The sequence below is a fragment of the Haplochromis burtoni genome, unplaced genomic scaffold, assembly GCF_018398535.1.
Source record: "Haplochromis burtoni strain Fernald_Lab_line unplaced genomic scaffold, NCSU_Asbu1 Contig_50, whole genome shotgun sequence".
Classification (NCBI taxonomy): Eukaryota; Metazoa; Chordata; class Actinopteri; order Cichliformes; family Cichlidae; genus Haplochromis; species Haplochromis burtoni.
Genome location: NW_024582411.1, coordinates 2,725,715 through 2,738,923, shown reverse-complemented (window position 1 = coordinate 2,738,923; position 13,209 = coordinate 2,725,715). Strand labels below are relative to the sequence as shown.

The window sequence follows — 13,209 nt, the reverse complement described above, 5'->3', positions numbered from 1 at the left end:
CTGAGCGTCTCCGCTGAGCCTCAGTGGTGTACGGTTGATGGGATTCCCCTGTATCACTGTTGCCCTTGAGCATCTGACGACCACAGCTAATAATCACAGACATAACCAAATGCAATCCATCATATATCTTAACGGCAATCGCTGATAGACTGGATAAAAGATGACAGTGTGGCGTGTCTCTTCAGTTCTGCAGGTCTCACCTGGTGCAGAGAGGTAAGGCGGAGCTACGGAAATCAGGGGAGTTTACTGTGTAGCCCAAGGGTTTATGCAGGTTCAGATTTACACTAGGCTTCGTCAAGAAGTCAGCCGTGTCTGGGAACTCCACAGGCAATCGAGGAACAAGGGATGATGAAGAACCTGTGCCTACAGCGGGAGGACTGTGGCTTGGAGAGTTGACGGGGCTCAGGCTCGGTGATGTGCCTAGAGAGAATAAAGGGAGTGCAGGAAAAGACAAAAACAGAGTCAAACATGAGTAATAAACAGATGTGCAGTGAGTCTAGTGAGGAGCTTTATATTTAAGTCTCACCTGCTCTCCTGGGCCCCGCATGGTATGTGAGGGTGACCGAGGAAGATCTCTGCTTGGGAATGGTGAGCAGGTTTGCATTAGGCCCATTGGACAAACCTGAGCTGCAGGACAAAAACACATATATTAAACACGGGATTTATCAAGAAAATAGAAAAAGGGTTTCTTTTTATCAGATGTTATGCATTATCCAGACAAAGAACAACAGTTCAAGGCTACTCTGGCAAGCCAATCACGTTACACTACAGAAACAAAGACAAAAAAAAAGGTGCCAACATAGCCAATCCTCTCCTGCCATCCAGTGGAGACACACGGTAACAGGCACTGCACCCCACTGTCACTATGGTAATTCAAACCAATTTTGAAATGAATTTATTTAAAGCTTCTAACCCATTTTTAACACTGAAGTGTTATGCTATAATTAATAAGTCCATTTCTTGATTGTGCATCAAAGAATAGATTTGCCAGTCCTTGGTTCATCGAGGTAGCCTTAGTTAAAGAAGAGACAACTGTACTAAAAGTACAGTGATTTATTTACATTTGGGTAAAAGTATCACTGCACTTACTTTTCATGATAACTTTCATTATGACTTTCTGGCAATAAAAGGAACACGTTAGATCCTGCAAGAAAAGCAATTTTATCTGCTCCAAAACAGGAGAGATTCAAGTAAGAGATAAATAACGTGCGCTAGCAGCTCTACAGATACTCTTGTGTTTCTGCGAAGTGGTAAGGTAAACGGCTGAGTTTGTGATGAGTACCTGATCAAGTTGAGGTCAGGGTGGGGTCTCTTGCCATTGTTACGTTCCCACCGTAAAGAGGCGCAGTCAAGAGAAGGGAGTGTGGAGGATGCAGATGAGGTGGAGCTACGCCTTGGCTGAGGGGTGGGGAGGCTGTTTCTGCTGTTCAAACCCTGATTGGTGAAGAAAGATCCAGTGATAAATATATGTTTTATACATTAACATCATAAGTTAACTTGGCTGACTATTTGAAACTAGTAATCAGTTTTATGGCTTCAGAACTATTTCCCATCACAAACCAGTGCTGGTTAAAACTATTAATAACTGATAAGGGACTAGTTTTGTGCAGTAGTAACACTTGTTCCCACCTTAATAGGTTTCCTGTCACTCCTCTCTACAGAGTCCTCCACCTCATCGCAGGAGTAGAAACCTGGAAAGGGGGTAAAAGGGTTGACCCTGGGGCGGCATGAGCCTGAAAACGTCCCCATGAGGCTGGAGATGCTGCGCAGAACTGAGATAGTGTGTGGAGGCAGCGACGAGTCCATGAGCAGGTCTGACACCAGATTCCTGGCCTCGTTGATGACTGAAAGGTCCACACCGTTGCCGCTCACTGCACCCTGTTGTAAATGCACATACACTGCACAGATTAGGGAGCAGAGCTGCAAAGGCAGACATAAAATGACAGTTAAAAGTTTATGGTTTGTGGTGTCTAGTAGACTCCTGCTGGAGTGTGAGTACTGGTTTATGGCAGATAGGTGGCCAGGAATAGTATGTGGTTTATAATCGTGTTCTTTATTTCTTCACGCTCTCTTTTATGAATTCCACTTTCCCATAAATTACACATAAACTGTGCAAAAACATGAAGAAGGCATTTTAAATGATTCTGAATCCGGTCCTTGACGATTTTGGTTTCCACTGACTGTTATGTCTTTGTGTAAATTGCACAATGTACATCAACTTTATATACAGTCACGTGATAGATAAAGATAACGTTTTCACAGGACTCTATTCATCACTGTAAAAAACTAACAACCCATGACTCAGCCACTCGTAGGTCTACTTTTAACAGCAATAACTTGAAGTTATCATTTTCTTTATGACTTTATCCATCTCTTACATCATTGTTTTTTTTACCCACTTCCTTTACAGCATTGCTTCACTTCAATGAATTTTGGGCATTTGTGCACCCACAGCTCCTTCAAAGAGCTGTGGGTGCACCGTTTCAACCAGGTTGATTTTGGACACCTTGATGCTTTTCTCTTCAGCCATTCTGCTGTTTCTCTGTTTGGGATTATTGTTCTGCTGTTTGGCCTATTTTAGGCTGAGCTTTAGCTCTCAGTTAAATGGTCTCACATTCACTGATAATTCATTGTCAACCCAATAACTGCAAGGAGCCATAATAACGTGGCTGCTAAATCATCAACCCTCCACCACCATGCTTGACAGTTGCTTGTGTAGTGTTTGTGTTGATGTGTTTGTGTTTGGTTTTCCCCAGATGTGGTGAAATGTATTACAGCCAAACATCTCTACCTCAGTCTCATCTGTGGTTTGTTCGGATGCAGTTTTGCAAACCTAAGCAATTTTCTTCTTAGAGAGAAGATGCTTTGTTCTTGCAACCCTTCCAACGAAGCCGTACTTGTTCAGTCTTTTTGAACTTTAGCATTTAACATGCTAACTGTGGCCTGTTAAGTCTGAGATGTAGCTACTGGGTTTTTTGCAGTTTCTTCAAGCATTTCACGCTCTGACCTTGGGTTGAATTTCCTGGGATGTCCACTCCTGGAAATCTTGTGGCATTTTGTAACACACACTTGAATGCTCCAGACTAGAAACTAACTTCTTCTAGAAACTTCTGCGTTTCTGGTGCCGCTCACACTTGCGTTTACATTTAATCAAGTACATTTGATAAGCAGCACCTGACTGCTACTCACCCTCTTAGTTCCTATGGATGGACTAAGGGTGTACTTAGTTTTTCACAGAACTGCAGATCTGATGTGTAATTTAAGTGTTCCCTAATTGTTTCTAAACACTATGTATTGTTTCCAACTTCTTCTTCCACATGATTTCTATTTTATTGTCTCCTTATCCCTCTTCTCTTCCTCTAGCCTTTTGCACAGCAAGATAATAAAAATAGTGTACGTGGATGAAAACACACTGTCTAGACCAGAAATTTGGATTATTGAAGTGACATGTTATTGTCTAAAGTGAAATCCCCAAAATTGTGAGCGCAATCTGTTACAGGGTTTTATCCCTTCTTTTTTTTAGAGCAGATTTCATATGAAATGCTGTTGTTTGTGAGACACAAGAGCAAAACCTGACGAAAAGGTTGCTGTATGAACAAAATGCGTGTTTAAACTTAATTTAACTTAACTCTCTGTGGGTGGACTACAGACTGACTATCTAAAAGAAACTATATAGGCAGTGTGTTTCCTGAATTACCCACAACCTTAAACCCTCATAAACATGCGAGCTAAACAAAGCACAGCACTGACCTGATACTGTGGTTTGTACCAGTGTTTCAGATCCCAGTCCCATAAGATCATCTGAAAAGAAGAAACAAAGGAAACGTCAGTCAAATGTCATCTTTGTATGTTGTGTGTTTATTTATAAAAGAGAATATGAAATGTATCTACACAGATGGAGCTCGGGCTCTGACCTATGCTCCACTTTGAGCACAATGCTTTATGACTTTATAGAGCAGGCGCCGGTGGGCCACAAACAGACAGCTTCTGCTCGTCTGTTCTTCATGTTATCTAAACATTAAACACAACAGTGTAGTCGCAGATTACATTAGGGATTCCCCGTGCCACAAAATACAAATTTTACTACAGGTATGCTAATGCAGTCTGCCTGAGTGACGGCAGACAGAGGCCTCTCACTGAAAGCAAAAGCAGAAAAGCAAACCACGAAAACCACCAAGGTGCGTCTACAATAGAGCTATGAGATCTTATCAAGCCTCAACTACGTCAATTAGAAGCGCTATCTGTTGGTAACTACAAAGGAGCTCTCACATATTACAGAGCTGCACAGTCAAATTGCTGTGCAAGTTGTTTAACAGTATGTTTCAGAAATAACCTAAACCTTTATGACAGCGTATACAAATGTAGCAATTTGTAAGTATTTGAATTTAGTTATCCTCTTGCACATTTTCTGTTTTCCTAACATTTCAGCCATGCACTTTATAAAATATATGCATATGCATTTCTGGATAGCATAACAAATCACAACGTGAAGCTTACGAACTGGATAAATGTGTGCCAAAAAGTGAACTTTCATGTGTAAAAATCCAGACATTAAACATTTCTTTTGCAGCACCAGCATGCAGTCTCACCCCGCTCCACAAGAGGGAGAACCGCAGGGGAGTATGCCTCACACAGAAGCAGCACAAGTCTCATCTGATCATGTAAACACACATGCAGCCATGATACCATCAGACATAATTAGGTCACAATCAGCAAAATCAAAAGCAAATTTTTATCATTCTGAAATATTACTGTTACACGGGACTGAGCAGAGGAACACTGAAAAGCAAAAAGTTTGCGTTTTGGCACTTAAATGCCAAAACTAGCTAATTTACACTATATTTTTTACCAGCTGCGGCATCATTTGTTGATTATGTCCATACAGTAATCTATTACTAAGCTTGATAAATAGATCAGTAGATCCATGCCATCTCCTCTAATCACTGACTGTTTCACTGATCAAAGTGGGATGATGGGTGTTTGTCATCAGCATCTGTACAGTGCTGCCAAACATTTAATATGGCAAATAAGCCCTGCCATGGCAACCCGACATAGAGGCCAGCAAACAATGCTCCATACACCATGGCAACGAGATGGCGGGAGACAGCCTGAGGACAGAGTTGTTGGCCTTCTGCTTGTTTACAGAGAGAAATAGAAGGGCCGAAACAGAGAGGGAGATGGGTAAAAGCTGAAGGAGCGGATGCCATTAAAGCCGGGATGGAGAGTAAAGGGCTGAGACCTACAGAGAGAGAAACAAAAAAAAAAACATGTGTACAAAAGCTGCCAAAACCTCACAGTTACACTAGTCTCTTCACTTCTCTCCTTCTCCTCTGCCTTACCTGAGCGCATAACGCACAAGAGCACGGGCTCCTCCGTGATTCTCGCTAAGCTCAGAAACAGGAATAGCTGGATGAATCACTGCTAGCGCCACAACCGGTAAAGCTTGTGTCAAGAGGCACGTGCTCCTTGTGCACGTGACGCGATAAAAATCTTTCAATGAGCACGAGATATTGTCTCCAGCGACGTCACGAAATCATAGCATGGGGAAAGAAGCACAATTCAGCACACGTAGACACCTTTACGCAGGCAGCTGCACAGGCACAGCAAAACACAAGTGAAATGCCATTCACCTCTTTCACCATCGTGCAAGCATTGCAGATATACTCGTCAAAAGTATTGTGCAGCATGGATATAACACGTACATGTTTATCCTTATGAAACAGTAATACACCGATAATAAACATAGTTAATATAGGTAATATGCAACTTTCCCTTCTAATTTTAAGTACATTTTGATACAACTTATACTTAAACGTGCTATGACAGTTTTTCACATTGTGGTAGAGTTTTGTTTTGTTTTTACTCAAACTAATTAAAAACTAGATTTGAATCAAACTAAACTAAACATGCTTGCAGCTTAATTTGACTTTTTCTGACATGATGCCGATTATGTCAGACCACCTGCTTATCTGATTAATTTAATTAATCAACACATTTTTTACGTAGGAGCAGTGACACATTAACAACTGAACATATCGCCTATATGAGGATTATTTTATTTCCAGGACGGAAATTATCAGACGCACGCATTTTTAACAGTCAACTACGGGCAATGCAGGACATATGACGTCCACTTGCTCGCTGTGAATTATCCGGATAATCTTGCATTGTTCTCACATGGAGTTTGTACTAGGGAGCTGCCAACTGACGTCTCCAGAGTTTTTGAGCTTCTCTGCACGTTTGAAGATGGCTAGAAAGCGAGCTGTACAGATAAGAACACACATCAAAACACACTGGCAAATACTGATAAACATGGCATAACATGAAATGTGAAAATAACTCCTCTCACAGGTCATAAATATTTCCTAACAGGAGTCAATAAAACTGTGCGGGCCATTAGGCCTCCGGCTGGTTACACCTGTGTGTCATATTAGCTGGGCTGTGTGGCGCGAGAGGTGCTAGAACTGATAAAAACATGCTAATAAGAGTGCGTGGGGAGGGCAGAGAAACGGTATCAATGGCAGCCAGACAGGAAGGGCATTTGCATGTAGAGGAGTGGGGCACTGCTGACGTCAGTGTGCAGCGACACACACAGCGTCAGCAGCCCTCTGCACATGCACTTGCTGATAATGAGGGCTAAGCTCTGGCTGTCAAGACCTGCAGAGGGGGACAAGATGATACAGCCTGATTGTTTTTAAGGCTATATTCAGGAAAAAAGTGCAATAGGGGTGGGGGGTGGAGGCACATCCTGAACTGACAGAAGTGTGCCTGTAGCTTAGTGTAAGAGCTCAGGCAGGCTAAGGAAGAAGCAGACTGGGATTAAAAATTGTCTCTGAACTTCTGACCTTGACAGACTTGCTACAAGGCTTTATCCTACATTCAACCGCAGATAAACTGGAAACCTGTGTGATAAAATATTTTGCTTTACTAAAATTCTTCAAATTTAGCATGCATTGCATCACAAGAACGGATTTTCTAATTGCACTTTGTAAAAACTCAGCTGGACAGCCCACAGGGCCAAAGGCTTTTGCTGGTCTCAACAGCAGCCCCATAGATCAGCAAGTCCAATGGGAAAAATCAGGGGCCTCCAGATGGCCAGGCCGCCTATGGCTGTCACCAGTGTTGTCAGGGCGACCTGGCAGGGCCATGGAAAATTCTTTGACTGTGGAAAGGAGCTCGTTCAAAATGTCATTCCTCTCTTTCACACTCATCTACTACTTCACTGGACCTGGAATTGTTCAGCGCGTGCCTTGCGCAAGCAAACATCTGCAAGTGTCCTTTGGAGTATTTTTAAATACTATAAAACCAGTTTCTTGGTATTTGTATATATCAGACAAACTGTATTCTACTACAAAGAACAAAAGTAGAGTTTCCACTTTGTGGTTGCTGCATCCACATATCTCAGACTCATATTTTATATGCAGAAAAGACTTTAAAAGAATTAAATTGGTAAACAGACGCTAAAGATTAGCGTCACCAATTCAGTGTCTGACCAAAGATGAACTATGGTCAAAATTCCCTCTTGTGTTCGTGAGCTGCAGCTTTAAATAATGGCGAGTGTGTTTTTGCAGCAGATTGCTATGAAGGCAAGTGAATTTGACCCTTGACCTTGTGCATATCAAATGTCATCACTTCTTGAGCTATGGCTTTTGTTAATTCACAGCGACCTTGATCTTTGACCAACTGATTCCAATCAGACTGAACTTGAATCCAAGTAAACCTCTGTGCAAAATTTGAAAAATGCTCTCTAGACATTTGAGAGAAACACACAGAAGACAGCAGCTGTTAATTCAATGTCTCACTTCACCTCACCATCATTATCTCTATGCATTTTCCACAATAAAAACATCTAACATCTACTATCGTCTGATCCTCAAGAGTGTACTTGCACTTTTTTATCTGGAGTTTAACAAACTACACCACAAGAAAGCATTTGAATACAATATTCTAAAATGCAAAAAGAAATTGAAAGTGTTTTTTTTTATTTCTCTATCAGGTTTCCCCTTGATATGGCAAAATTTAAATTGGCAGACTTTCAAAGAGAGAGATTTCTGATTTCCTCCGTATCATCTGACGTATCATGTGATGTGTTCATAGAGCATCTTTGAAAACAACACTCCTGTTAGCTAAGAACAGGAAACTGAGGCAAGAGTTTGCATGGCCTTGTCGAAATTGGACAAGAGAAGATTGGGGGGAGGAAACATTGCCTGGTCTGATGAGTCTCGATTTCTGCTGATAACATCGTGAGGGCATGGATCCATCCTACCATCTATCTGTGGTGTAATGGTGTGGATATTTTCTTGGCACACTTGGCTCAGTACCACTTGAGTACCATTTAAAAACCAGAGCCTACATGAGTACGATTGCTGACCATTGTCTATCCTTTTATGTCCACAATCTACCCATCTTCTGATGGTTACTTCCAGCAGGATAATCAACCGTATCATAAAGCTCATCAGCCTGGTTTCTTGAACATTTAACAATGACTTCACTGTGGCCGCCACAGTCACCAGATCTCAATCCAATACAGCATACAGGATGTGGTGAAACTGGAGAGTCCCATCAAGGATGTGCAACCAACAAATCTGCAACAACTGTGTGATGCTATCACTTCAATACGGATCAAAATCCACGAGGAATGTTTCCATGATGAATTCCGGCAAAAAGGGTCCAACCCAGTTTTAGTACCATGCAACTAATGGCCATGTGGTAACCAGTGAGTTTTTATGAATTTGTTTTTGCTCTTCCCAATTACATCACCATATGGTTGGTTACATTTACTGCAGACTCTACTTCCCACCCTATTGGGAACTGTACACTGCAAATCTAACTGTGTGATTACACCTTTTAAACTACTGGGAACTGTAAAGGCAATCCACTGGTCCATCCTTAATGTAACATCCATCTTATGAGGTTAAGGCTTTAACAATCTCTAATGAAGATAAGCCTAAACAGTTGGTCTTTAGCACTAACACTATAAGAACTGGTTGTGTAAACTACAACAACTGGTACATGCTACATGATACGATAAGATAAGCCCCATTAAATAATTATCCACAATATTTTAGGAGGCTAACAAAGGAGCAGCCCGGAACTAATGGCAAGTACACAAATAACCTCCTAAAAAGTGTCGTAAATAGAAGAATGAGGAGGGCAGATGAGGATAATTGTTATTGTAGCTATTTCTCTCTATTTAGAGTCATTACTGAAAGCTGATCTAAAAAAGATCATTTATAAGTCCAATAATATTTCTTTGTCTCACACTATTATGAGAGTAGGTCCTTTCACATTTTTCTCATGCTGCATAATGTTTTCTTTGATTATTTCTTCATTTTTATAGTCATATAGTTTAAGAAAATCCTAAAGGGGACACTTACATGAGTAAATCATAGCATGAGATAAGTCATGTACAACATAAACATTTACTATAGCTCTTTTCTATTTCCATATGGGTGTTGCTACCATCTTGTGAACTATATACTCCATTCAAACCAGTTCTACAGAAAGCTTTTACACTCGCGTAACCTTTATCACAGAGCAAGATACCGTGAAAAGTTCCAAATCCTCCTTTTTATTTGTCTCCTTCTAGAAAAACATTGTTGTTTGTTCTCCGAGGAGTATAATTCGTTTACTCTAGTTTCCTTGATAAGTTACAGATGCCTTTTCATGGGACCCCACCAGCTCCAGAGTGTACTTAAGTGAACAACAAGCAAGAGCAAGTATCCACAGATGTGCATGCAAAACCATGTTCAGCCATGTTTTGTGCTGGGCTTGTTTATTTTTAATGTATATGTGTAACAACTATTTAGAATATCTTTGTGGAGCTTTTTGCAGTTTGCAGGCCATTTTTCACCTAAAAAGCAGCATTTCCAGATTTCTGTGCCCTATAGATAATAATAGTTTTAATAACAAGCGTAAGTGGTCCGAAATGTGATGTGACCACATGTCCCCATTTGTCAAGATTATGTTACAAATGAGACTAATAAAATTTTGTCCTGCAAAAATCACATGTGGGATGAAGCAGCAGAGCAAGACTTTACTGTATGTTGTGAATTAAATGTGGAATGTGGATTTGTCCTCGGAGATGTAATGGAAAATGAGTTTTTATAAAGTTAAATAAATACAACTAAAACTACATCTAAAAATAGCAGCAAAAATAGGAAAAACAGGAAACCAGAGGAATTTGGACAAGACCAAGTGATTGATCAGCTTCAACACTAATCCAACATCCAAGCATGTCTGGCCTACATCAACAAAGCTTTGTTTAATCAAAGACTAAGGCTAAAGACACTTATGGTCGCTCCTTGCAGCTGCAGACTGATCTTCTCATCTTCTATCATTGAGGCCTAGCATGTGATTTTACTATGGCACTTTGTTTACATGAGTTTGTAGATGTGCGGCACACAGCCTGTGCACACGCAGGCGCTAATTCCACAGGGGAAAATTGTTGCTGCTGTCTGTGTCCCCACAAAAAGCAGATGAGCTGGACAGAGGCTAACAGAGAAAGAGAATGGAAGAGTTATAACTAAGCTCAACTTGACTTTTGGAATGTAGAAGGAAAATTATGCGTGCCAAGTTGGATACTGCTGTCAAGGCGTAGAGACTGGACAAGCCTGAGGCATGTGGAAAGGGTGTTTTATGTCAGATAGTTCAACTCAAAATATTAGATGACTTTTTTTTAACTTTATGTGGCACAATCTGAGGTACTAAACTGACCCATTTACACCCCTGTGTGGTGAAGGAAATGGCTATGAGCCGACACTAAGAAGTTACTTTGTGTTCAACATGGTCGATGCCAAAGAAACTGCTGATCAAATAAAGTTTTAGCAAAAGACACAGAGGCCTTACAAGCAAAAGCATGCAGAACACATTGGAGGAGTCTACAGTAAAAACACGTGGCTGCCTAAGGAAGCAAAGGCAAGAGCAGAAATCACTCAGGCTGCTCTGTTTCTGCAGGTGTGTCCTCAATTCAAGAGAAAGTGGCGGTAGAGGATACTTAAGTGTCCCGGCAGACTTTCCACTTTGTTGATTTACAGTACAACACAGTTGACCTAAGATCACTCTTGGATCTCCCAAGAAAAGATACAGGAAGTCTCTTTGTGTGAGTGTTGCTGCTGCTGCAAGAAGTGTCAGTAAACAGCGAGTACTTCTTATGTCTTTGCTGGCTTTTTGGGGGCTTTTGTTTTTTGTATGTCATCAGTTTTATTTTGAGTAATTGCTCTAAAATAATTTGATCAAAGACCAGAAAGACATTAGAACGCTTCAGCTTTTGTTTGCCTGCCACACAAGGCGGAATAAATAAAACACACTGCACGTAAAATATGGTTAAAGCCAACATATCTACCACATTGTTTGCTAGACTACCATTTTAAAGCCTTGAATATGCCATTTTGCCTATGAGCACCCAGGGTTTTGGGGTAACCATATTTGCAGGAGAGGGTGGAATGAAAAGTTGTCACCGAAAGCTAACTACTTTTCTGCTGGTACAAATAACCACACAGTAAGCCACCTGTGTCACCACCCAAGTTTTACTCAAAGTGGTTATGCACTTAATTGAGCATAACTTTGAAGTGGGCATTATATTCATATGCAGACACCATCTGCATTCACCAGAGATGAGTGTTTTGTCTAGACTATTAGGCTTTCCGCTTTGACAAAGCATATAGTTAGGGCTGGATCAGGTGACCCTGAATCCTCCTTCAGTAATGCTGCTTGGGGCTTCCCACAGTGCACCAAATGTTTCGTGTTCACTCACCTTCTTCGCTCACTATGTGCTTGCACACCACTCTGCATTTAATTATTAGTTATTAATTTCATGCTGTCTTCCATTGTTTTCCTTCCTCACTCCCAACAAGTCATGCTAGATGGCTGCCCCTCCTTCAGCCTGGTTCTGCTAAAGGTTTCTTCCTGTTAAAAGTGAGTTTAATCTTCCCACTGTTGCCAAAGTGCTTGTTTATAGTAGAGATGGACCAATCCGATATTAAGTATCGGTATCGGTCCGATACTGACGTAAATTACTGGATCGGATATCGGAGAGAAATAAAAAATGTAATCCGATCCATTAAATATCAAAAAAGCACCTCACAAAACTTGCAACATGGCATAACTCGGCTCATAACCGTAGCGCGTCGGAGCAGTATGCATCACGTGATAGAGCGGCTGTGGCGTGCGAGATCTGTTGTCTGGTTCAGCATTTGGAGCCTCGCTACCAAACCGGCATTTCATCTCCGAGAAAGTTATCCCAGAGAGAAGTAAAGCAAGTGTGTAAGTAGAGCAGGGCGATATGGCCAAAAATATTTATCACGATATATATTTGAAAATTTGCGATAACGATAAGCATTTTCAGTAGAAATGGGCTGACATATCCTGAGCATAACCATGTATAATATCCACTGAAGTTAAAAAGAGGTGCTTTGCAACATTAAACTGCAGTGTGCAGTACGTATTTTTCGGACCATAAGGTGCACGGGATTATAAGGCACATTAAGCGAAACAAAGCAGTCAGATAAATCAAACTTTATTAAACTCATTCTTCTTGCTTCCTCCACTTCTGTACCATTGATTCATTAATGTTGAATTCTCTGGCAGCTGCTCTATTCCCATGTTGTTGCAGTATATTAATGACTAACCTCGTATTGTGGATGGATTATCTCAGTTGTTCTCCTGACTGAAGTTTGGTCCGTTTACAGCATCCTGCCATGCGATTGCATTTGTCTCTAACCATGAGGAACCTTCACGTTAACTTTTATAAGTGGAAAAGTGTTAGTGTTCGTCCTCCAGCTTCACTGTTTATGTTATGCTAACATAGCTGTGTCGCTAGCGATCACGTAGCACATCATTATATACCAGCTAGCCCAACTTCAGTAACCCTACAAACGTCACTGCTGTTTAGTTTCCTGTCTTCATTTATGTTGGAAGTGATAGCAGAGCTGTACGTTTGATTTTTTTCAGAAATCTCTCAGTCAGAACATGCAATATCATGCTTAGGTAACTAGCGAAACTAGCGAGCTAACTTCCGCTAGCTTCCTGCTAACTTCTAACTCCGTTAAATGTAATAACTTTTGTTTTCATGGATGCCTGGAAGTTAAACTTCATAGTTACACCTGGTAAAGCAGCAATGCTGATCGTTTTATTAAAGATGAAAGAATTTAGACAGTTTTTAACTCTCAGTGATGCTGCAGTGTTCGTTTGACCTGAAGCATACGGAGT

The 13,209-nt window shown here is 41.0% G+C and overlaps 1 protein-coding gene and 1 long non-coding RNA gene across 3 annotated transcripts in view; both read right to left on the bottom strand.

The window, feature by feature from the left end:
• Positions 1 to 13,209, bottom strand: part of pde3b (phosphodiesterase 3B) — a 47,276-nt gene that overhangs the window by 10,545 nt on the left and 23,522 nt on the right. For both annotated transcript variants that reach the window (XM_005936520.3, XM_005936519.3), the window contains exons 2-7: positions 3,751 to 3,801; positions 1,630 to 1,878; positions 1,283 to 1,434; positions 527 to 627; positions 201 to 420; positions 1 to 86 (exon numbers count right to left, since the gene is read on the bottom strand). In XM_005936520.3, the coding sequence (XP_005936582.1) occupies positions 1 to 86; positions 201 to 420; positions 527 to 627; positions 1,283 to 1,434; positions 1,630 to 1,878; positions 3,751 to 3,801 (859 nt within the window). The remainder of the gene's footprint in view (positions 87 to 200; positions 421 to 526; positions 628 to 1,282; positions 1,435 to 1,629; positions 1,879 to 3,750; positions 3,802 to 13,209) is intronic.
• On the bottom strand, positions 4,849 to 11,965 carry LOC121814494. Its single transcript, XR_006054379.1, has 2 exons — positions 5,340 to 11,965; positions 4,849 to 5,239 (listed from the first exon to the last, which is right to left on the bottom strand). It is a non-coding gene; the product is annotated as an uncharacterized LOC121814494 (long non-coding RNA).